This window comes from Nicotiana sylvestris, chromosome 8, assembly GCF_000393655.2.
Source record: "Nicotiana sylvestris chromosome 8, ASM39365v2, whole genome shotgun sequence".
Taxonomy (NCBI): Eukaryota; Viridiplantae; Streptophyta; class Magnoliopsida; order Solanales; family Solanaceae; genus Nicotiana; species Nicotiana sylvestris.
Window position 1 is genome coordinate 61,015,948 of NC_091064.1, and position 23,387 is coordinate 61,039,334.

The 23,387-nt window shown below is 33.6% G+C and overlaps 1 protein-coding gene across 1 annotated transcript; it reads right to left on the reverse strand.

Moving 5' to 3' along the window:
• Positions 1 to 346: 346 nt before the first annotated feature.
• LOC104241923 (vesicle-associated protein 1-2-like) lies at positions 347 to 8,568 on the reverse strand. Its single transcript, XM_009796889.2, has 8 exons — positions 8,212 to 8,568; positions 8,005 to 8,075; positions 7,646 to 7,727; positions 6,663 to 6,778; positions 6,405 to 6,569; positions 6,257 to 6,298; positions 2,430 to 2,507; positions 347 to 911 (listed from the first exon to the last, which is right to left on the reverse strand). Exons 1-8 carry the CDS (start codon positions 8,267 to 8,269, stop codon positions 801 to 803), a joined length of 723 nt encoding a protein of 240 aa, XP_009795191.1. The 5' UTR covers positions 8,270 to 8,568; the 3' UTR covers positions 347 to 800.
• Positions 8,569 to 23,387: the final 14,819 nt, after the last annotated feature.

The window sequence follows — 23,387 nt, forward strand, 5'->3', positions numbered from 1 at the left end:
ACTAAGATATGACAAGCTAACTTTTTTGTAAGTTAATTGTATAGAGGAAGCTTTAGATGTGGGATCTCATACAAATGTGCAATTTTAAAGTTGTTTTGTAGCCTTTTTGAGGATCCAATTGTATCGAAGGAGGCCAGGCCAAGCCCTCATCCATTGTATGATCCTTTTCCTTAATATATCCTTACCCAAGGCACTTATGGGTGTTGATTAAGAAAAATATACTAATACAGCATTAATGATACACACTGCACTTCCGTATTAAATTCGACAGATGTGAAAATTACTGCACGCCTAACACTGGTATTATTACTACAAAAACCAAAATTTCGGCTAAACGTCAAACTAGTAGCACGAACTTTAGTACTGAGATTATATGTAATATGGTCAATCAAACAACCCCAGAAAATACAGAAAAAGGCGCAAACAAGATAAAATCTAAAAACGAAAATAAGGTCTCCAAGGGTAACCAAGGAAAACAGTTGAAGTACTCCAAGTAAATCCCCCATGCCATTAGGATCACTCAACTACAATCACTCATCAGTATTTCCAACACTTTGTTGCAGCCATAACTTAGGAAGTACACTTTGATCAACAAACTAATGTTGTCTTCTCAAATTGCCAAAAGGAGGATGTCGATATAGTAGGCCAGATGATGATAGCTCTTGAAGCTTTAGGCCATTACAAAGCCAATGAAAGTGACTTGTACAAGAGTCAAGTCAACCAGACAACTCATTGACTTTAGATTCTGAAGTTTTTCAAACAGTTGGAGCATTGAGAATATATCAAGGTTGTGTAAATGATTATGTCTTTTTTAGAAGATAGCCCAGAATGATGCCCAGTAATCCAATAATGAGAACATATATAGTTGGGATCCCACCGCGACTACTGTTACGTTCACGTCTCAAGAGCGCCTGCATATGAAAAAGTTCATGAAGTTCAAGAATAAAATTCAGAAGACCGGATTTTAGCTTCTTGCCGTGCCACAGTAGGCGAAGTCCCCTCTTTTATGTGTCATTAATTTCAACACAAATTGAGACTTTTTTGCATGCATCCATTGTGGATGCATTTAATAAATTCCCCTTCATCAAAAAATGTAAATTGAATCTTTAACTCAAACTAGAAAACCAAACCAGCCTGACCCTTCTTTTTGAAATACTACAGATAATAAGTAGCTAATTGAGCATTCATGAAAAGTAAGCAAGTGTTGATTAACCAATTCATCAGAAAACTAATATAAATAGGTTAGGCTTGTCGGGCTGATGAGTTCATTTTACTCATGCAAACAGCAATGCAGTACATTACTAATCTTTTTTTTTTCATGCTACCAAAGCATATCAGGCTAACCAAAACCTTTCACTCTCATCTGTATTAATACTAATACAGCATTAACGATACACACTGCACTTCCGTATTAAATATATAGTCAAGGCATCTAAAAAGTTATAAAAAGTACATAGTTTGAAATTAATTATTTTGGCTATAATTTTTTATATAGCTCTAAATTACGTGCTCTAAAAATATATTTTTTACAAATTTTACCTGAAAAGTAAAAATACACAGTTGAAATAAATAGTCATTGAATCAAAAGAAGAAATAAAAAGAGTGTATAATGCAAGTAATTCGTTTTATTTGTTGCAATTGTACACTCTTTTTATTTCTTCTTTCGATGCAATGACTATTTATTTCAACTGTGTATTTTTACTTTTACAGGTAAAATCTGTAAAAATATATATATTTTTAGAGTACCATAATTTAGAGCTATATAAAAAATTATAGCAAAAAAAATTAGCCTAAATAATGTAGTTCTATCCAAGTTTTATAATAAATTGTATTCGAAAAATATTATCTAAAAAAGTAACATACTTAAAAAGGTAAAATATATTTTATTTTTAAAAAAATGCCACATATACAGAAAAATCCACATGGCAAGCGAATGCACTCACACTCTTTGCCACATCAGTGTCCAGGGGGTAATGGCTCTCAAAAGGCCAAGTTGAGGGGGGTAATTAAGACCACGAATAGTTTAAGGCTGTAACTAATAATCCGCGTCAAGTTTAGGGGGGTTTTAAAGTATTTTGCCTACTTAATATTTTGAGAAGATGTGTGTCTCATACTTACCAATCTCTCATGCAAACCAACCAGAAGAAATCTCGATAGAAAATATTTTGATTGGAAAATTATCCATTTTTCTCTTAAACGTAGTTTATGTCCTTTTCTTTTTTATCATATTATGTATATTGAGTTTTAACACTTTTCTCCAATACAATCCAAGTCTCTAGCTTCAGAAAGTATTAAAAGATCATGTGAAATTGTCAATAGTAAGCAGTAGTGAGAAGCACACAATTTTCGAAGAAAGGGAGAAAGCAAGTCGTAAAATATATTTACACATTTCCATCTAAAAAACAATATTTGTACATTAGAGCCCTTACCAATTCTTGCTGAAGCTTGTTATTTTGCTGTATAACAGAAATTTTCTCTTCTGTCAGCTTTGAAATTAGTGCCTTTGTCTGCAAACAAGATAAAGAACCCTCAACCTTCATTCTTAATAACTAACCCACATAAATGGAAGAATGGAGAATTAAACCTATCAAAGGTTTGGCTAAATTGGTAAACTGTAAACACTGAGACCAGCTTTATTACGAAGCAAGTATTCAATAAGATAAGCAGCGTGAAAATACTGAAGAAGAAAATACTAGTACATCCTGAAGGGACAAACGATCATCAGTTGATGAAGAAAAGAAACTAACTATAGGTATAGCATCAAAGGTTCAATGAAGTCAACCAAATCAAGTTTAGAGCAGAACAATCACCAAAATACACTTGTATAAGCCTAAACGGTGACTAGATTCCGAAAAGAAAAAGATCAACAAATAGTTTAAGATAAACACAAGTACAGTTTATTATACGAAAAGCAGCACAGGACGATTCCACTCAAGAACTTCTAACACTCGAATATTGACAGCTTCTCCAAGTAATATCTCATGCTTTAAGCATCTAAACTCATTGATTGTGGTCTAAGTTAAAAACAAACCGCATAGGATACAGAGCACCAGACCTATATCCTAAAGGATGAGAGAATAGTAAATATCCAACTGCATCAGAAAGTAAGGCATATCTCCCATTGTATCGATCATGAGAAAAAATGGCAAAAATGGAAAAATCACCAGAAAACAAAAGGTTATAGAGAGCGGGAAATACATTTGAAATGGAATCGAAAATTATCTACAACCTGGTGAAAAAATTTGTTACTCTCAACCGAGATACACTTCTGCTGGACTTTGTACAAAAATGAAAAATGGAGACACTATGCTATGTTGATTTGAATCACGCAGGTGACAGAAGCGAATAAACAATGCCACATTAATATACTACTCTAAGCACAGGAATTGTTCAATGCAACATGAATGAGAATATCATGTCCTAATTCTTCTGCAAAGAAAGGATCCAACGGCATTCTTTTAATAAGAACGATTAAATACAGATTGCAGTATAACTATTGCATAACATGCCATCTTACAAAAGTTTGAAATACAAGGGCTTCACAAAATTTTCAACATAAAAGACTCCATTTCGCAATTGTCTTGGTAGATTTGTCGGAAGAATGAGTTAATTAGGGACACATGTTCCCTGCTATCTGTTTTATGAGCAGCAGATAGAACAACCTCACATCCAGCATCGTCAAAATATAAAGAGATGGGAGGAATAGTTTCCTGTCAGCTTTCCTCGTCCATATACATTTCTTCGAACATCTCTCTCCGCTTTTTTTCTTTTTTGATACATCAACAACTATGTCTCAATCCCAAACTAGTTGGCTTCAGCTATATGAATTCTCTAGATCATTCAGCTCCATTTTAGCACCTTTCAAAGTAGTTTATTTAAAAAGAAAAAATGAACTACATAGTTAGTACCCATACTGTCCCAATTTAAGTGTCTTCTTTTGTCCGGAAACATTATTAAGACAAAAGGATGAAGAAAAAATGAACCAGTACTGTAACAGGAAAAAGTCATGGGAAAGATCGAAGTTGGGTATGAAATCACAAGGAACTATGCACAAGATTACTAACAATATCGAAACATCTAAGATCAACAAGCTTCACCAGGAAACTTTTTCACTGACTTGGTAGAATGAACCAAGGCGGAATAAAGAATAGTATGAAGAAGCTATGAGCCTACAATAATTCCACCAAGGACAATCTTCATTAATAGAAGGTTCATTAATCAACTACTCCTATTAGAAGACTGTCTATATGAGAATCAAAAAAGGTACTGTTATTGACTCTTTTTTTAAAAAGCAATTATAACAGCTAATCCTCCCCAAATGGTTTAGCATCTTTCCGCCAACTACAGTACTTTCATGGTTCCACCTCATTGTAGTGTCACCACAATATGCGAGATTTCAACTAAACGTATTAACCATAACCGAACAGGATTTAAGTAAATGACTAAATGTCACTTTATATACCAGATTTGGAGTGAACATATTAAACATTACCAAATGGGATTTCAATGGCTGAAATGTTTGGAAGGAAAATCTGTTATGCTGGTTAATAACAAAATCAGTATTTTTGGAAATTATGGCCTGTACAATGTATTGACATGAAGCATGGTCAAAAGAAAACCGAAATCAAAATCATAATCTTCCATGAAAAACGGCAGAGCATATATGTAGTCAGATTTTCCCATTAGCATTCTGGCTAAACAATCAGAAAACCTGGTGGGGCTAATAGAAACTTGCAACAACAGACAAAACTAATAGCCTCAAATATAAAACAGAATCTGCTCCACAGTAACTAAGGGTGTTCATCTTTCGTTTGGAGTCAATCTTTACCCAAAATAAATAATAACTATATTGGTTTCTTGGTTTTCTTTTGTCACGTGAAAGACAAATTCAATCTATTGGAGTAAAAGATAAAGTTCCAATAAGTCTACACATGTTTAGCAGGAATTGAACAAATGATCTAATGAAACATCCTAAGGAACTTTATCTATGATAACTAATAATTAATACGCTTTCATTGATCTAACAACAACTTGCACTCATATATACAACAACACCAACCCAGTGTAATCCCCACAAGTTGGGTCTGGGGAGGGTAGGATGTACGCAGCCTTACCCCTACCCGGGACGGGCAGAGAGACTCATATATTCAAAATTAATACTCCCACCTTTGCAATTTATGTGAACCTATTTCCTTTTGAGTCGGTTCCAAATATAATGAACCCGTTCCTAATAAGGAAAGGCTTTAATTTTAGATCTAATATTACTCTTAGTGAGAAGCTTTCTTAGCCGCACAAATGATATGGCATGTTTAACACAACAAGTTTCAAAAGTCTTATAGCCACATAAATGTTATCGCATGCCTAAGACCACAAATTTCAAAAGTCTTCATTTCTTTCAAACATTGTGCCCAGTAGTCAACTAGGTTCACATTTAAAAGAATAAACATAGGACTCCTACAATATTCAATATAGAATACAGAAGTTAAACTGAAACTTAAACAATGTTGTGCTTTGTTTTTTTTTTGCAATTGCCGATAAAACACAATCTCAAAATCGAAAACAAAAAGCCATGGATGCTAGTTATGCCTAAAAAGCATGAGTACTAGAATCATGAACAGTATCTCCTATTCATCAAACTTTTTATGCTATTTGACCCTCAATCCCAGAGCAAACCGAATAATGTCGGGTTTTCTCAATCTAATACCATGCAGTACCAAACTAGGAACATACGTATTGGTTTATTAAATCAATTGAGTTGGTTCTTCGGGTTTTTTCATCGGACAACTTGTGGTGTCAAGCATGCCATGACATTTTTGCGGCTATAAAAGCATATTATTAGGTGTAAAATGAAAAACTTAAAGTTAATTGTTTCCAAATAAAGAAAGATGTCATTCTTTTTGACATACTAATAAGGAAATAGTACCATATAAAAAGGAACAGAGGTAATAGTCGTTGTCCGAGTGTCAATTTTACAAAAGAAACCCAACAGTTATACTTGGGGATATGCCATGTCTATTTTCTAATCATATTGGAGCTTTAACTTTCAATATGTCAATTTAAATTTTGTCACAGTACTAAACCAACGACACTGTTAAGCACTGCAGGAACAGTAGTAAAAAGGAAAACTTAGAAAGACAATCAAATGACATTCTGTGGTTTCTGATACTAGAATGTTGTCATTCGTATTGAATTATACAGCTAGCACTGATAGTCTGATACTAACGCTGGCCAACAAATAATTAAAAGTGAAGATTACCTCCGACGAGCTGTCTTGCTGCTCATTATATGCCCTTGAAATCTGTAGCCAAAGTATCCAGGCATTTTAAATTCCAATCGAGTTCTGCTTTCCAAAAGGACACATTTCTATTTTTAATGACATTAAGACACGACATCTAAAAACTTACATTATTAAACTCGGATGTATTTACAGCTCCATTTTCAGACACTGAGGCCCTAGGAGAGGAACCTTCCTCGGACCCCTCCTGCACAGGCGATGGTGGTTGTTGAGGTGGAACGTAAACGACTCTCAACTTACAATCCTCCACATGACTCCTCTCCTCCTTATTGAACTAAAACCAAAAAGTGCATATAAACCATGCTAGTTCTCATGAATATGGCAAAAAAGGCTGCAAGTTATTCATATCAGCAACTTCAAGTGTTACCATCTCAGGAGTAATGTCCTTTGCAGTAGCGCCAGGGCTTGCAACAACACTTTGAAGCAGGAACTTATCCTTGCATTGCATGTCTGCTGGAGCCTCCTTCTGTGCTTGCATTGTAACTGAACCATAAATGGTAAACAAAAAAAAAATTACTCTTTCTATTATTTGAAAGTAAGTTTTAATAGTTAAATTCACTTGTATGTTCCTTCTTCCGTTTTCGTTCCAGTTCATGTGACCCTATTTCCTTTTTAATATGTTCAAAAACAATGACGCCTTTCTTAATCTGAAAACATTTTAACTTACACTTCCCATTTTATCCTTAATGATAAGATTTTATAGTTACATAAATGTTATAGCAGCATATTTAGACTACAAACTTCAAAAGTCTTATAGCCACACAAATGTTATGACATGTTTAATACTATAAGTCTCAAAAGCCTTCTTTTCTTTCGTAAATTTAGAACCCGTTTGGACATAAGAAAATTTTCCCCTTTTTTTGAAAATTTTTCACTTTTTTTCGAAATAAGCGTTTGTTCATAAAATTTTCATTTTTCACTTGAAGATGCATTTTGGAATTTTCGAAAATTTGAAAAACTCCAAAAATCTGTTTTTCAAAATATTCACTTAGATCACTCACAAAACTTCAAAAACAACCCAAAATTATATTCATGTCCAAACACAACTAGAATTTTCAAATACCATTTTCACTTGAAAAAAAAAATCACTTTTTTTGGAATTTGACAATTCTTATGTCCAAACGCCTAGTACCCCGTTAGCTAGGTTCACATAAATAAAAACAGAGGGAATATATATAAGTAATAGTAGAGGAAAATATTAATATAATTGTTAAAACGTAGTTTGATAGAGAAAACATCCCATCAAATTTAAAAGTTTGAATAGTTTAATGCATTTAAATTGGCTAACTTGTATATAAATGAAATGGTGTCAAACATTTTGAAATGTCCCAAAAAAGCATAGTGAGAGACCTGTGACATCGCTGGCAGAGTGAGGCATGACAACTCCAGTGTTGGGCCTTACACAATATTTCTTTGGATTCGTCGTCTTCACCTATAAAGGGAAAAATTACAACCTTCAATCGTTCATTAAGAGTTTAAGCTCTGTGTATTGGCGGTGTAAATAATTTTTACACTATCAGGTTACCTAAAAGGAAATTGCAAATAACTCTATTTGATATAAGCATTGATTGATAATCTAGAATAAATGCTAAGTCACATGCCATAACAGGTTAAGTTAAACTAATATTTTACACTTCCAGTCATATAACTTAAATTCTTTCAAAAAACAATAAAAGTGCTAGCTACACTTTCAAAATTAGCAAAGTTACCTTGAAAGCGACATAGTTATCGGACTTGTTTGTCAACTGTATGGAGCATGAGATCTGCTTCTTCAATTCAACTATCGAAAAGAGCACAAAACACACATAAAAGATAAATTAAATTAAAAAGAGAGAAAGCGTAACACGGATCTGACAAGTGAAAAAAATGGAAATGTTTCTAGAAGTTTCTAATTTGAACAAAGTAGAGAAGTTTACAGGGAAACTGAAGCTCAAGAGGCTCGATTTGAAGTAGCTCTCCGCCGCCGTTACTCATTCCGACGCGATTTGCTAATCGGCCGGAGAAGCGATTTTCCGGTGGCGGAAGTTGAACTTAGAAATGATTTTCACGGCGAGGATCTCGAATATTAAGGGAAATTAGATTAGATATTGGGTGGGTGGGGGGTCGAAATTTTGGGAATGAGTTAGAGAGAGAGAAAGAGAGAGAGAGGTGGAGTGTGGGTGCCAATAAGCAAAACGACGGTGAGAGTGTCGTTTGTCTAGGTTTGATGCTAGTACGCTTTACAGAGTCAAGAACCAAAATGTGGTTCTTTTCGACTCAAACCACGAAAATGTGTAGAAAAAAAAAGTTAGTGACCAAAATATATATAATGCCTCTCTAAAGGGTGTTGTTGTTCAGTTAAGGTATAGCGCCCTTTAAAATATGGGTGTTTATCGGGCGAACTGGGACGGGCTGAACGGGAAAAACCCCAGCCCGTTCGGTTAGCGGGCAGGCTATTAGCGGGCTCTTAGTGGGCTGTATTTTTTCGGGTTTTTGTGGGCCCATACGGGTTAGGGCTCAAACGGGCTACGGCGGGCCGGGCTCCAGTTTTTTTCTTTATTTTTTAATTTAAATTTTATTTTTCTTATTCAATGTTATTGATAGTTAAGTATTTGCAAACTTTTAAGGGTTAGAATTAAACTTTGAAGTTTAAAGTTTAAAGTTTTAAATTTGAAATTTGTATTTTAAAATTATAAAATTAAAATTAGAAAGTAAGTGGCTACAAAAAATTATTTAATAAGAGTATAAGACCAATAGCCAATGTAAGGAACAAACTCTGAAGGCTTTCATTTATATTTTTAATACTTCAAATTAATTTGCAAGTTCTTTTTTGATTTTTTTATTTTTGAACTTGCAAATTAAAGCTTAAAAGTTTACAATAATTATAAAAAATAAGAAATAGTACATCACATCTTTTGCATCATTTTTGTAAGTTCTTCCATGTCAACATGAGGTTCTTGGTTTCCGGCATTGGTTGAATCGGAACCATAAACCATTATATCTCCAATTTCTTGGTCCTCCTCTTCGTCTACCTCGTCACGCCCTTGATTTCGTCGTTCTGATCTTATCCAATCTCTGAAGCACACTAAAATTTCCAAAGCGCTGCTGCCCAATGAATGACGGGTATCTCCTACCTGTTGACTTGCTTGGCTAAATGCGCTCTCTGATGCGACTGTTGAAATCGGCACATTTAGCACGTCTCGAGCCATGGCTGAAAGAACGGGAAATTGATTTGAGTTGCTCCTCCACCAACCCAGCGGTAGAAAATCCTTTGTGAGGGGCTCTAGTGACTTTTGCAAGTAGAATTGTAGTTCATCAATATTCCTGCTACTGGTTTATTGATGCTCTCCTAGTGTAGACCAAATCTGATAATCTTGAACACAATCATCATCATCCATAGTTATTCCAGATATTGAATGATTAGTTTAAGGAATATTTGCATCTACAACCGAAGAAGCATCAACAATGTTAGCATAATAATTATATAAAGTTTGTAAATGTGTCTGTAGCTCAGAAATACAAGTGTCAATATCAGGAGTTTCAGTTGGGACAATATCCATATAAGTATATAAAGCTCTAATTAATTGGCGACACTTTATCATTTTGACAGTAGGGTTTAAAATAACACCAATTAGGTAAATATAGGAAATTGGATAGAAATACTTTTTAAACTTATCTAGCATAAATTCAACAACAGTAGCATATCCTTCTTTCTGCTTCATATTATGTAGTAAAAAAGAGAAATTTCAGCAATATGAACTAAACCATTTGAAATGGTAGGATAATAAGCTCCAAAAAACTCAAGTGTAGCCACATAAAATTTTTGTAAAAATTGTATAACATCATGAATGACTTCCCAAGTTCTAGATGTTAACAAACGATTAGGATCGGTACAATGAGAATTAGCAACTTCAGTTATAGGCATTCTATATTTATAACAACATCTTGAGAACAAATAAGTATAATTCCACTTAGTAACTATTTCTTCAGGCATGAGTCTTGGTTTTAGTCCATAGTGTACACATTTTTCCTTAAATGCATTTAATCTAGCACTTATATTATTTCCTTGAATTACACCAACAGCTCTCCTAACTAAAGTAATTTCATCTCTAAATAATTCAAGGTCACTCTTCACAATCAAGTTATAAATATGACATGCACATCTAACATGAAATGTTTCAGGAATTGGTGGGTGTAGATGCAATTTTAATATTGTAATAGTAGTAGTGTTGTTAGAAGCATTATCAACTGACATGCACAAAACTTTTTCTGCAAGATTATAAAATATAGCAACTTCATGTATAGTATTACTTATAAATGCACCAGTATGACTTTGATCTTCATCATATTTAAAAGCAATAATACGTTTTTGCATACAAAAATTATCATCTATCCAATGGTATGTAACATTCAAATAATCATTTCCATCCACAGCACGACCAATATCAGAAGTAAGAGAAATTTTACATGGAAGACTTGCGAACAAATAACGTATATATGTCTCATATTGTCCAAAAGGCCTAAAGATACCAGCTCTACAAGTACTTCTAGGAATACCTTTAAACATAGGGTTATAAATTCTTTCAATATAAGTAACAAGATACGGTGAAGAAGCAAAACTAAAAGGTAAACAACCTAAAATAATCATTTTGGCTAATTCTTCCCGATTTTTCTTAATATCGTATTTCCCAAATAACCCACCAGTACTCGGGTTAAGTCTTTGTTGCCCATATTACTCATCTACTCCCCAATCAAGAGGATGTTTCTCTTCCATATGCATACGAAGTTGACCCGTTCCCCTTCCTTTACCGGGCTCATATTTATAATGTTCACTACAAATTTTACATTTTACATAATTTTTTTGATCTTCTAGTCTTTCAAAAAATATCCAACACTTACTTTATAATCGTCGATTCTTCTTAATAAGGAGAGGAGGTCTACTTGTTGCACCCCTAACATTTTGAGCTTGACTAGCATTACCAGGTGTAGGTGGTGGTGTTTCAAGATTATCGGGTGATTGAATATCATCTAACAAAGCATCTAAATCATCATCTACACCATAATTTCTCTTGCATTCGCTCATAATCTATAATTTAAATTTTCAGGTGAATTTTCAGAAATATGTGTAAAGCTACTAGAAGAACCAACACCACCTCTTGTTCTTTTTGAAGTTTTCTTACTACCACCTCTACTAGTGCATGCTTTTTTGGCCGCTCTAAGTAAATCCATTATATAAATTAAAGTAAGAAATTAAATTAAGAAACTAAATTAATAATTCTAAATAATAAAATAAGTGTACACCAAATAAGAGAAAGAGATGGAACGAGTGTACCGGGATTCCTTATGCCGCACTAATTTTGAATTTTTATCAAAATTCAAACTTCAATTGATAGACCGAAACTTGATAGTTAATAATACTTGAATACTTGATACCACACTTTACTTGAATAATTGATATTTGATAATAATTATTTTGTAATGGCTAAACTAAATAATTGATGAAACTTGAAATAATAAATAATTGAGAATTTGAGATTTGAGAATTTAAGAACTATAATATCAAGAAGAATTGAGACTTGAGAGAGAATTAGAATAGTAAGAGAGTGAATTGTGAGAAAAAATGAAGAAGAAGGGGGGCTATTTATAGATTTTAAAAGATTAAAAAAGTAATTTTGCAATTATTAGGGGTGAGAGGGTTATATTTTTAATGGGGGGGCCGAAATTGGTCATTTTTGCAATTTCGGGCCGTTCCCAATGGTCATTTCTCAATTTGACCGTTGGGAACGGTCCAATTAAATTTTAAAAAAAATTCCAACGGTAACCCGGCTGCTAACGGGCTGCAGCCCGTGTTCAGCCCGTTAAGACATTTCGGGTTCAACGGGTTAGGGTCACTGTTAAGTTAAATGTGAACGTCCAGAACTCGCCCCCCTAAACAACCCGTCCCAACCCGTCCATTAATAAATAGTAGCGGACTGAATCGGACTGAAAACGGGTTAGCCCGGCCCAATTAACACCCTTGCTTTTAAAAAGGGCGTTATACTGGCTTTCCGATATTACACCTCATTTAATGCTAAAACTCAGTGGCGGCCGAACCATTTCCCGAGAGTTTTTGGGGATTAGATTACTTCCTTTTCATTTCTCTACTAGTAGTATTTTCTGATCCAATGAAAAGGTATATTATATTTATTGAGTAGGAGTACTAACTAAGTTTGTATTTGTACAGAATTTTACTTAGAAAAACAGTTTGAAAGTTTGAAATACTCCTCAATTTAATTTTCAATGTTTAAAATTTTAAATTCTAATTAAAATTGAAATAATTGACTAGAATATTAAACAAACATTTTTTTAAAACATCAATTATTTAGGCCCTGTTTGTCCATAATTATTTTTTTCTTTCAAAAATGTGTTTGTCCATAAAATTTTGCAACTTTTAAATAAAAACTGAAAATGAGTTTTTAAAACCAAAAAAGTGATTTTGACAACTTTTTCAAAATTTTCAAAAATAAAATTTCCTCACTCAAAAAATTGTAATATTTTTTTTTAGTAAAATGCATGTCCAAACATAATTTCAAATTCCAAATATCATTTTTCAACTTAACTCCAAATACTATTTTTTTAAAAAAAATTATATACTAATTATTATGTACAAACGCCTACTTAAAAGATTGGTTGTACATCAATCGTTATTCTGTCCTCATTTTCAGGAACTATTGGTTTGATAAAATTTACCCAATGAAGGATGTCATAATACAATAAAGATTTTGTGAAAATAAGTTACTCCCGTAAGGTTATGAATTTTATTTATTGCTAAGCTTATAAGCTGGTTGAACACTTATGTATATTTTTTTGGCTTATTAATGTGTTTGGGTAAATTAAAGTGCTTATAGCTAAAATTAGTCAAAATTTACTAACATCTTCAACTTATAATTTTTCAGTTTATAAGCACGTTTGATTTGACCAAAAACCTTATGAATTTTTAACTTATAAGCATATTGATTAGACCAAGATATATTTTTTGTTTTATCTCTAATATATTTTCAAATTTTCAAAGTATCTTTCCCAAAACATTCCTCTTTACTTTGAGCCCGTTTGGACGTAAAAAAAAAAAGAAATTACGGTTTTTTTTTGAATTTTTTTTACTTTTTTCGAAATTAGTGTTTGACCATAAAATTTACAATTTTCACTTGAAAACGAATTTTGGAATTTTTCGAAAATTTGAAAAACTCTATACATTTGTTTTCAAAATTTTCACTCATATTACTCATAAAACTTCAAAAATAACCCAAAATTATGTCCATGTCCAAACACAACTTTAATTTTCAAATACCATTTTCATTTAAAAATTTTATTCACTTTTTTTTTTTTTGGAATTTTAGAATTCTTATCTCCAAACGCCCACTTTATATTGTTCGCTCCTCCTTTTCTTTGCCCGTAGTTGATGCTGGACAAGGTCCTCCTTTTTCTCTTGTAGAGTTCGCATTGGAAAAAGTTTTTCTGTTTTCATTTTGAAACTTGCTTTTTGGTTTGACTTCTGAAAGAGAACATGAAGGGAAAAAAAAAAAGAAGCCCCCCACAATAATTAGGAGTTGATCCAAGATTATCCTTTAATCTTTTATGTTTATCAAAATTAAACACTTTTTATCTTTTATGTTTGTCAAAATTGAGCACTTTTAATCTCCCATTATATTGAATACACAACAATGTTTAATATTCTAGTCAATTATTTCAATTTTAATTAGAATTTAAAATTTTAAACATTGAAAACTAATTTGAGGAGTATTTCAAAATTTCAACTGTTTTTCTAAGTAAAATCCAGTACAAATACAAAGTTAGTACTCCTACTCAATAAATATAATATACCTTTTCATTGGATCAGAAAATACTACTAGTAGAGAAATGAAAAGGAAGTAGTCTAATCCCCAAAACTCTCGAGAAATGGTTCGGCCGCCACTGAGTTTTAGCATTAAATGAGGTGTAATATCTGAAACCTAGTATAACGCCCTTTTAAAGGATGTTATACTTTAACTGGGTAAATGGTCGTTAAGGTATAACACCCTTTAAAAGGACGTTATACATATTTTGGTCATTAATTTTTTGTTTTTACACATTTTTATCGTTTGAGTCCAAAAGAATCACATTTTGATTCTGGACTCCGCTTTAAATGCAGCGACTGTTTTCTTGTTTGGGGGAGGCACTTCGCTTGTTTATAAATTTGAAGAAAAAAATCTAGTATTATTTTGATTTTTTTAAAAATCTAAAATAAAACACTAAGATTGAAAATGTTGAAAATATTATTTATTTATTTTCGGAAATAGATGAAACAAGTTTTTTCTCCAGCATGATACATTTACGGAAAATGTTGAAAATATTATTCATTTGAAAATGTTGAAAATATTATTTATTTATTTTTCGGATGGAACGATGTAGTAAGAGGTCTACGGAAAAAATAAAGACTCTTGATACATTTTATATATACTAGTATTTATAAACGTGTGTTGCACGTTAATAATGACACATGATGGTTTAAATATTTATTTATATGAAGAAACAATAAATTTAATTTATGAGAGAAATTTTATATATAATAATACAACAATCATCTAATACCAAAAAATATTATTACATTAGCATAAATACGTGAATTCAAAATGAAAGGACATCATCATAACTTACAAATATGGTCAATTTTAATCATGTTAAGTAGATAATTATGTATTGTAGTTTAAACGTATCTAATGTGATGGTATCTTACCAAACACTTCGTTAAAGACGATATTTTTTTGTGTATGTTTCCTTCTAATGCTTTGGGTGCTCTGTCTTAACCAGAACTCTTGTTGTTGATATTGATATCTCTCTTGAAAGTGCAACATATATTTATTCGTATAAGAAAATATATAGTTGTAAATATAGTCTAATATTTAGGATGTTTGTCCTTCTACTTTATTTGTTATAACTATAAAACATAAACATACTGAAAATTATTTTCACATAAATTTAAAATGATATTATTTAATTTCGGAAGACGAAAATTGAATTCGGGGATAAACACATAGTTAGAAGCACATTGACCGGTATCATAAGTTCTGCATGTATGACGTTATTGTCAAAATTTCTATACACCATATATGTACTATTACATAAGCTATTCAGTGGATCTAAGTTTTCAGTAGCATGACAGACATATTTTTCTTTAAAATCAACCTATATGCAATGAAAGATCAATTTTAACTTAGTCTATTATATATATGTGGTGATACTAACATAAGTAAGAAATAATGAACTTGGCAACAAACATGTACGATAAAAGGCCATTTGATATTAAAGTATTTAAGTATTCTTCTTGGTAGTAATTGTTGGTATCATCCTCTACTGAGTCAAAACTGAAAAATATTTTATTTTTACCATAAAACTTAGCAATCAACCTTTTATTTAGTTGATCAACATATTACATATTCATTTCTGCTAACTAAGATAGTTCTTTAATTTCTATCATGTAATATGCACAAATTGCATTTTAATCAGACGACAGAAATATTTCTTTATTAAATGCATTACTATTACAATTGGGTTTGATAACCAAGTGTTCTAGAAGAACTAAATCATCTTTTATTGGATGATCTTCTTCGTTTCCGATACGAAGCAAGAAGTTTGTTCTTACTTTTATATTTCTTGTCATTTAAATATTTTTCATTTGGGGTCATAAGTATAATTTTGGCAAGCTAGCTTTTACAGTTTTTGCTTCGTCAATTTTGAAACTACTCATAGTACTTGACAGAAATCACCTCCCAAACTATTATCACTTTTGTTTTCCTTATAAATTTAGCATTATTGTTATGCTTTGATATATTTGTAATGATTATTTCAGTTATTTGAATAGGTATATCAAATCTAAAATGAGTTGTTACAACCTCATAAAAAATCGTTGATGGTACACCACTTGTTCTTATTACTAACAATATTATGCCTCTTAATATGATATGTGCAAGTAATGCATGACATAAGAATATTATTTCGATTCCGCCAGAGGCATCTGCAAAGAATAATCCCGTTATATTAGAGTTGATTTTTTACAATATAGTCCTAAAAGCTTATTTTTGTTTAGGATTTAGCTTTGATTGTGCTACCTCAAATACTTGTATGACCTTCTTAATATTGTACTAATCTTTTTTACTTTGTGATCCGATTTTTTAAATCTCTAACACTCTTTTTATGGAATAAATTTGTGTACCCTAAGATTTTTTTTTAACTTGAAAAATATTTTTACTCATATGATGAATTTAAAAAATAATTTAATTGGATTCTCTTGCTAAATAATTAATTGAAAGATTTGATTATTTAGTTTTAACATAAAAAATTAATTTATTTTTGTTGGTTCAGTTTCTTAATATTAGTTCATCTCATGTTTGAATATTTAACCGTAATTATAATTTTATCTACCATAAATTTTATTTTCAAATAGTAAAAAGATTGATATGGCATTCCACTTTTAGATCTTTATGTTTGCAAAATCATTAGTGGTGTTGACTTTTACCAACTTTTTTTTTCTTTCTCACACATTTATATTCTTAAAAAATTTCTTAGTTGTTCTTTAATAAATGGGTATATTTTTCAAAATTACATGAAAAATTAATAATAAAAAAATATTATTTCAGTAGAAAAGCAGTTCAAATATAATATAATAATATATTATCGTGAATTTGTTTTCTTAATTTCAACGCTTTATGCAGTCTATTTAGCATTACTTTTATTTTTTCTTGATATTGGATATTATAGAGTGGTAATGTATTACCAATATGGAGAATTCTTATGAAATTGATTTTATTAAACCTTCCTACATATTTTTAATAAGAACTCCATTGATAAGATTGTGTTAATTTAAAATCTTAAATATTAAAAAAATTAACATAGAAGTTATTGTAGGCCAAAAATAAAGTTATTACAGTTATATCATTTCCCTATGAGTTCTTTTGTTTAATATTTTAAGGTTATTTTAATCTATCAATATTGTATTCGTGCTTTTATAATAATATAAGCTCTCTTATTTCTAAATGGATTTGGACAATATAATTTTTTTTAAAAGTATGTCCTAAAAGTAATAGGATTGCATAGCTAAAAATATGTCCATATGCTTTATGTTTCTCTTTGACTTATTTTTTCTCTATAAAACTATTTTGGATCCATCATGACATTTATGGCCAGTGGATCAATTTAGTTGTGAAAACATGTCTTTGGATATATTGGCAAATTATTGTTTTATGAGTATTTTATATTTGTTGTTTTACAGATATCCATCCTTGCTACTTCTTGCTCATGCCATCTTGAATAAGATTTTGTTTTTCATGTGAACTAATTTGGTACTTTATGAAGCTTTTATTTTTTTTAACATGCTAACATGTAATATTATATATTTATGTCCGAAAAGCGGAAGTGTGATGTGTCTGGAAACTCGAGATCGTAAATGGATTCGAGTACCATTTTGATCGTCTCTTTCATGATCCTTTCTATATAGAACTACTGTGAGCGGTCTAAACTAATAATTATACTAATAGAATTTCTAAAAGTAATCATGTAGGATTTCTGACATGTAGTATTATGTCCTAAAACTAATAGGATTATAAGACTAATGTCTAGAATTTTGGTTATGTCATTTTATTATGAGTTCTTATGCTTAACATTAAAAGGTTATTTTTGCAACGTGTAGTATTATGTCCTAAAACTAATAGGATTATAAGACTAATGTCTAGATTTTCGGTTATGTCCTTTTATTGTGAGTAGTTTGTCGCGGCCCATAATTTTCACCGTCGGGACCGTGATGACGCCTAACATTTTACTTGCTAGGCAAGCCAACGTTAGAGATTCATTAAGCCAATTCTTAAACATTTCAGTAGTTAACAGCAAATAAGTTAATACGAGTTAAAATAAATGCAGAAGTTCATAACAACCTCATTATATGTACAACTACCCGGATCTAGAGTCACAATTCACGAACTTCTAGGATTTACTACAAATAAAAGTCTGAAAAGAATACAACTGTTTAAGTGAAAAAACAGTAATAATAGAAAATATAGATGGGGATTTAAAGGTCTGTGAACGCCGACATATCTACCTTGAGTCTCCGATGAACCAGTCCGAGCTGCTACGCCTCTCGATCAGCTAGGACCAATACTAAAATCTGCACAGAAGTGCAACATAGTATCAGTACAACCGACCCCATGTACTGGTAAGTGTCGAGCCTAACCTCGACGAAGGAGTGACAAGGCTATGATAAGACAACCACATAATAAACCTGTGCAATTTAACAGTATATGTACAAAGATAACGGCAAATAAAAGTTAGATGAGTAATATCGGGAGAGGGGAGACATGCTGAGGGGATCACAAGATAAAGAATCACAACAGTAATAAGAATTTGATCAACCAATATACCTTAAACAGATAGAAGTAAACACAGTAAAGGAAAATGCACGACATCACCCTTCGTGTTTTTACTCTAAACCTCACCATATGAAACAATAGAAACGACACAGCATCACCCTTCATGCATTAACTCTCTCATAACATGGCACAGCATCACCCTTCGTGCATTAACACTCACAACATGGCACGACATCATCATTCGTGCATTAACACTCACAATATGGCACGACACCATCCTTCGTGCATTAACACTCCCCCTCACCATAAAGCAATGAACAATGACAACAGGGAGATAGAAATAGCAAGAACAAGTCTTACTTCAATATTTGGTTCCACAATACCAGCCTCACTTTGAACCAATACTCAGTTATTTTCAAAGTCCGTAAACATGATAAGAACGATCAACATAATGATTAACTAGTCTAAGCATGGATAATATGATCACGAAAAGTAACAATTGCAAGAATAAGACCCACTCGCATGCTATGACCCGATAACAATACATAAGTACTCGTCACCTCACTTATACGTTGTACCCAACATTCAAACACGTAGCAAATAGGCAAATAAGACCTAATCCCTCAAGCCAAGGTTAACCACGATACTTACCTCGCTCCAACAACCAAACTCAAAGCTCAACCATGGCTTTTCCCTTCAAAAAAGCCTCCGGACCAATAAAATCTAGCAAATTACCAACCAAACGATTCAATTAAAACCTTAGGAACTACCCATGATTGCAAAGAATTCAATTTAGGCCATTCTTGAAAAAGTCAACAAAAGTCAACACCCGGGCCCGCTTGGTCCAAACCCAAAATTCGGACCAAAACTCAATTTTCCATTCACCCCGAGCCCGGATACATAATTGGTTCTAGAATCCGACCTCAATTTGAGGTCTAAATCCCCAATTTTCCAAATCCCTATTTTCTACCCAAAAACTCCCAATTCCACCATGAAATAGATTTAGGTTGAAATCTTTTAAAATATAGTGAAATATTGAAAGAAACTAGTTTAAAATCACTTAGCAATGATTTGGGGAAAAAAAGTTCTTTGGAAAATCGCCTCAAAGGTTTTAGATTTTGAAATTTTGAAGAATGGGTGAAAAATCCCGTCTAAGTCATATTTACCCAGCTGCACATGTCGCAAATGCGAGAAAAGCTTCGGAAATGCGAACCTCCCACACTTCTGCTGCCTTCGCAAATGCGAACAATGTATTCGCAACTACGGAACCTGAGGATCGCAAATACGACCCATCTCTTTGCAAATGCAAAGAATCCCTCCCCATGCTTACTTCGCAAATGCAAAGGATGTTTCACAAATGCGAAACATGTATGGCCCAGCTTCTCTTCGCATTTCAATGAGAAGCTCGCAAATGCGAACCCCTCAGAGGTAGCAAATGCGATGCCTGATCTCGCAAATGCGAGATAAGAGGCCTGCAACAATATCAGATACACCAACAATCTTTACAAGACGATTTTCACTCCGTAGCCTATCCGAAACTCATCCGAACCCTCAGGACTCCCAACCAAACATGCACACAAGTCCTAAAACATCATACAAACTTGCTCGTGCGTTATCAAATCGCCAAAATAACACATAGAACTATGAATTGAACACCAATAAATGAAATTTCCAAGAAAACTTTGAAACTTCTAATTTCTCAACCGGACGCCCGAATCACGTCAAACTAACTCCGTTTCTTACCAAATTTCACAGACAAGTTATAAATATGGTATTGGACCTATAACGAGTTTCAAAACCAAAATATGGACCCGATATCCAAAAAGTCTAACATTGGTCAAACATTTCAAATGCATTTAGCCTTTAACTATCAAATTTCGACAAAGTCCAATATCCCAGGCTAGGGACTTCCGATTTCGATTCCGGACATATACTCAAGTCCCGAATCACGATACGGACCCAATGGGACTGTCAAAATATGAATCAGGGTCTGTTTAGAAAAATATTGACCGAAGTCAACTCAAATAAATTTTTAGGCAAAATTTCTTATTTTTAACATAAAAACTTTCTAGAAAAATGCCCGAATTGCGCATACAAATCGAGGAAGGTAGGGATATCTACTCCGCATATCTGACTTGGACTCCCAGGTAGCTACCTCAATGGGCTGACCTCTCCACTGAACTCGATGTGAAGGATAACTCTTCGATCTCAACTGACGAATTTGCCGGACTAGAATAGCCACCGACTCCTCCTCATAGGTCAAATCCTTGTCCAACTAGACAGAGCTGAAATCTAACACGTGGGACGGATCTCCATGATACTTCCGGAGCATGGACACATGGAATACCGAATGAACTACTTACAAACTAGGTGGCAATGCGAGCCTGTAAGCCACCTCACCCACCCTCTGAAGAATCTCAAAAGGTCCGATGTATCTAGGGCTCAACTTGACCTTCTTCCCAAACCTCATTACACCCTTCATGGGTGACACACAGAGCAACACTTTCTCTCCGACCATGAATGCAACATCACAAACCTTACGGTTGGCATAACTCTTTTGCCTGGACTAAGGTGTGCAAAATCTATCATGAATGATCTTAACCTTATCCAAGGTATCCTATACAAAATCGGTACCCAATAACCGAGCCTTCCCCGACTCAAACCATCCAATTGGCGATCGACATTGTCTACCATATAATGCCTCATAGGGATCCATCTGGATGCTCAAATGATAACTGTTGTTATAGGCAAACTACGCAAGCGGCAAGAACTGATCCCAAGAACCTCCGAAGTCAATAACACAAGTGCAAAGCATATCCTCCAATATCTGAATAGTGCACTCAGACTGCCCGTCCATCTGAGGATGAAATGTTGTGCTCAACTTAACCTGCGTGCCTAACTCACGCTGTACTGCCCTCCAGAAATGCATACCTCGATCAGAAATGATAGACATGGGCACACCATGAATATGAATGATTTCGCGGATGTATATCTCTACCAACCGCTCTGACGAATAGGTAATCTACAATGACCCAAACTGCATCGAACTTCCTCTAAGTCTGTAGGAGTCCAACAACGAAATCCATAGTGACACGCTCCCACTTCCACTCAGGAATCTCTATCTTCTTAAGCAAATCACCATGTCTCTGATGCTCGTACTTTACTTGTTGACAATTTAGACACCGAGCTACATATGCAACTATATCCTTCTTCATCATCCTCCACCAATAATGATGCCGCAAGTCCTGATACATCTTGGCGGCGCCCGGATGAATAAAATACCGGGAACAATGGGCCTCCTCTAAAATCAACTCACGAAGTCCATCCACATTGGGCACACAAACACGACCCTACATCCTCAAAACTCCATCATCTCCAACCGTAACCTGCTTGGCATCACCGTGCCGCACCGTGTCCCTAAGGACAAGCAAATGAGGATCTTCATACTACCACTCCCTGATGTGCTCAAACAATGAAGACCAAGCGACCGTACAAGCTAGAACACAACTGGGCTCAGAAACATCCAACCTCACGAACTGATTGGCCAAAGCATGAAAATCTAATGCAAGCGCTCTCTCACCGACTGGAATGTACGCGAGGCTGCCCATACTCACTGACTTTCTACTCAAAGCATCGGCCACCACATTGGTCTTCCCGAGATGATACAAGATGGTGATATCATAGTCTTTCAATAGCTCTGATGGGTTTTCAATGTCTTGGCCTTATGCTTTTTATGTTTTGATGATCTAATAAATGTGTCATGAAGAACCAAATAGAGAACCTGGATATACATTTCATGTGAACTAGTCGAAATCTGAAAATCAGCAAATGGATGAACGACCACAAGGAGGAACACAATAGGGACCTGGTGACATGATCCCTTAAAGTTATTCGACATAAGCACAAGTTAGTGACTGTACACAATCAATATAAAGAGAAACACAACATGGACCTGATCCCTTAGGGTTCTCTGACAGAAGTACAAGTCAAGTACACAACTGGAACGTAGTAGAAAAAAGTGACCATCTAGCAACTATCACAGAAGAGGAATACAACTAGGACCTGGTCCGTTGGTGTGTCTTGACAGAAGTACAAAGTCCACTATCCAGCTGGAATGCAACTGCCCAGAAGTGGTTGTGCAGACAGTACAATAGTCACTTCTCATTGGGAAGAAGCGTACACCAAGAGTTGACATCACTATCCATTGTGCTATCTTTTGTGATAAAACAACCTGGTGCAAGGCACACCATTATTTGTGCATTTAGTGATATTCTCTCAAGAAACAAAAGTATTTATTCGGTATTAAAGTCATTGGTGTGTCAAGAACAAGAAGACAATTCCACTAAGGATCGGTTTCTTAATGAGTTTATGTACATCCGTAGTTGAGTTGTAATCTTGTTATTTGTTCGTCATTGTAATTCCTAGTTTGCTTTCTTAGAACCGCTGTCTTAGGAACAAACCAAAATTCATAAACTTCTGAGTTTATGTTGTGACTAGGGATAGTCATAAGTTTAAAGCCTTTGTAACTAGGATAGTTATAGAGTGGCTTGTGGTGGTTGCATCACAAGTTAGTTTGAAGTCTTTGCAACAGGGTTTTTGCAAAGTGGCTTGTAATAGGGAGATTGCAAGTTAGTAGAGTTAAAAGCCTACAATAGTTGGTCGTAGTTTTTTGATCCCCCTGTGTAGGATTTTTCCACGTAGAAAATCTCTTGCCTTCTTTACGTTCAGTTTTTACTGTA

Excerpts from the sequence above, each read along its gene's own strand:
- LOC104241923 (XM_009796889.2), bottom strand. The coding sequence starts at position 8,269 with ATGAGTAACGGCGGCGGAGAGCTACTTCAAATCGAGCCTCTTGAGCTT. Across the intron at positions 6,570-6,662 it reads AGGACATTACTCCTGAGATG|TTCAATAAGGAGGAGAGGAG; the intron begins GTAACACTTGAA and ends TTTTGGTTTTAG. Across the intron at positions 2,508-6,256 it reads AGCAAGACAGCTCGTCGGAG|ACAAAGGCACTAATTTCAAA; the intron begins GTAATCTTCACT and ends TCTTGTTTGCAG.